Genomic DNA, 2,299 nt, shown 5'->3' with positions numbered 1-2,299 from the left:
AGGGGGTGGCGCGGCGCGCGCGGGAGGGGCCGTTACCGGTGCGCGGGAAGGGCCGTTATTCGGTACCCTCCCTTCCCCCCCGCTATCCCTACCCCTCTGAGCCCCGTTACCCGGTACCCACCCCACCCCCCATCCTGCAGAGCCCCGTTATCCGGTGCCCGCCCCCCCTGACTCCTGTCTCTCCCGCAGGATGAAGAGCAGCCCAGGCCATGGCGCGGCACCCGCTCCCCAGCCCCCGCGGCCGGTGGGGCCGTAGGACGGCAGAGCCCCTCCGCACCCTATAGCGCCCCTACTGCCTCTGTCCCTCCCCTATTTAATTTTGTACCTAATTTATTAACACCTGGCCTGCACCATGGACCCCACCCCCGCGGTACCCCCCGCCCCCATGGTGGACTTCCTCTGGATGCTGGTCCTGGGCTTCATCATTGCCTTTGTCCTGGCCTTCTCCGTGGGCGCCAATGATGTGGCAAACTCCTTCGGCACGGCGGTGGGCTCAGGGGTGGTCACCCTGCGGCAAGCCTGCATCTTGGCCACTGTCTTTGAGACGGTGGGCTCTGTCCTGCTGGGAGCCAAAGTCAGCGAGACCATCCGGAAGGGGCTGATCGATGTGGAGATGTACAACTCCACGCAGGAGCTGTTGATGGCGGGTTCGATCAGTGCCATGTTTGGTGAGGAACTGGGGGGGGTCAAAATGGGGATGGGGTGTGCTCCAAGATGCCCTGATGTTCACTTTCTTACCAGGCTTCTCCTCTTCTTCAGGATCTGCCGTGTGGCAACTGGTGGCTTCATTCTTGAAGCTTCCCATCTCCGGTACCCACTGCATCGTTGGAGCCACCATCGGTTTTTCGCTGGTGGCCAGAGGGCAAAAAGGTGTCAAGTGGTCTGAGCTGCTAAAGATTGGTAAGTCCAGCTGGCACGGGCACCCCACGTGTCCCTGGGGCTTCCCCTTCCAGCAGCAGGAGGCTGATCCTGCCTCTTTTCTCCTAGTATTGTCCTGGTTCATCTCACCCCTCCTTTCGGGCATCATGTCTGCTATCCTGTTCTTCCTTGTCCAGAGGTTCATCCTCCGTAAGGTAAGGGCTGTTCACCCCATTTTCTGACACTCTGGGGCTCCCAGATGCTCCTTTGTCTACCCTTTGGACAGCTTGGTTGGCTTATGTGCACCAAAGCTTCTCCAGGCACATCCACCTTTGTGTTGGCTCTTGGTGAGCCCTCACCCAGTGGGAGCTGGAGGGATGGGAGAAGTGGGAACTGCTCTGCAAAGCAGAACCTGGGGAGTGAGGAGGCTTCACTTGGCCTCCTCCAAATCTTTTGGGCCAGGGAGGGTCCTTCCTGGCCTCAGCAAGAATAGGCTGCAGCTTCTGACTAGTGAAGTGATCCAGAACAGATAGGAAAGGCCTCACAAGAAACTCTGATCTTAAGTCCCGGTATGAGGCTGGACCTCCCCTTGTGTCCTGCTACAGAGGAAGGCAGTGACCAACAGCAATGGCTTTTTCAAAGTCAGGAGGGGCAGAACTGTCCCTGTGGAAACTGCGTTACCCTTCCCCAGGTCCACTGAAGGGTGCTCAGCCTGGCTTTGGGGACACAGGCACCGGGGAAGGGGCACCAGGCACCCAGAGGTGGCAGCTCCAGACCTCACCTTCCTGAGACCAAGTGACCCTGGAGCGCAGGACGCTGCCAGCCCAGAGCAGGGGCACCCAGCCAGCTGTGCAGAGGGACCTCAGCATTTTCTTCTGCATATTTGAAGTTAACTTAAATTATTTTAGGACTTATCTCTTGAACCAGAAATAGTAAGAGCTGTTAAGATCTTATCGCTGCTGGTTTCTACCTGCCATTCCTTTAAAACAATTCAGCGTCACTGCTGTCACAGTAACCTTGCATAACTGGCCTTTCAAAGCCGGGCTGGCCCTGTCAGGCTTCATTCTGGTGTGGAACAGCCCAGTTGCTCTGTCCTGCCCTGCTCAATGTGTTTGTACCAGTGCTAGACCCCAATTGCTGGGCAGCAGCAGCAGAGATTAAGTGTTCCTGCTGCTCGGGTGAGGGTCCCTCTGTGCAGGTATGTAGTCAAATAAGCTGCTTTGTGAGTAATGGACTTTTTTTTTTTTTTTTTTGTTCCCGCAAGCTGGATTATTTTCATCCCTAGGAGAAAGTAAGAGGAACTAAGTATTGGAGGTGGTCTATTTAAAAAGAACGAAACCCACAAATTCTTTTTCTTTCATAAAACAACAAGAAGATTGTTTCTCTTTGGCTACTCTTCCTTCAGTGCTGAAATTGTCTGGCTCACTGCGTCTCCAGTGTC

General features: G+C 55.6%; 1 protein-coding gene across 1 annotated transcript in view; it reads left to right on the top strand.

Annotated features, from left to right (window-relative positions):
* The first annotated feature begins 174 nt into the window (after positions 1–174).
* The window catches only part of SLC20A1 (solute carrier family 20 (phosphate transporter), member 1), an 8,765-nt gene continuing 6,640 nt past the window's right edge, over positions 175–2,299 (top strand). Inside the window, exons 1-3 of the mRNA XM_014958823.1 lie at positions 175–668; positions 760–900; positions 988–1,073. Of these exons, the coding sequence (XP_014814309.1) occupies positions 353–668; positions 760–900; positions 988–1,073 (543 nt within the window). The 5' untranslated portion in view covers positions 175–352. The remainder of the gene's footprint in view (positions 669–759; positions 901–987; positions 1,074–2,299) is intronic.

The sequence above is a fragment of the Calidris pugnax genome, unplaced genomic scaffold (assembly GCF_001431845.1).
Source record: "Calidris pugnax isolate Ruff unplaced genomic scaffold, ASM143184v1 scaffold244, whole genome shotgun sequence".
NCBI classification, from domain to species: domain Eukaryota; kingdom Metazoa; phylum Chordata; class Aves; order Charadriiformes; family Scolopacidae; genus Calidris; species Calidris pugnax.
Note: the sequence above shows the minus strand (reverse complement) of the source record. Positions and strands in the feature narration are given on the sequence as shown.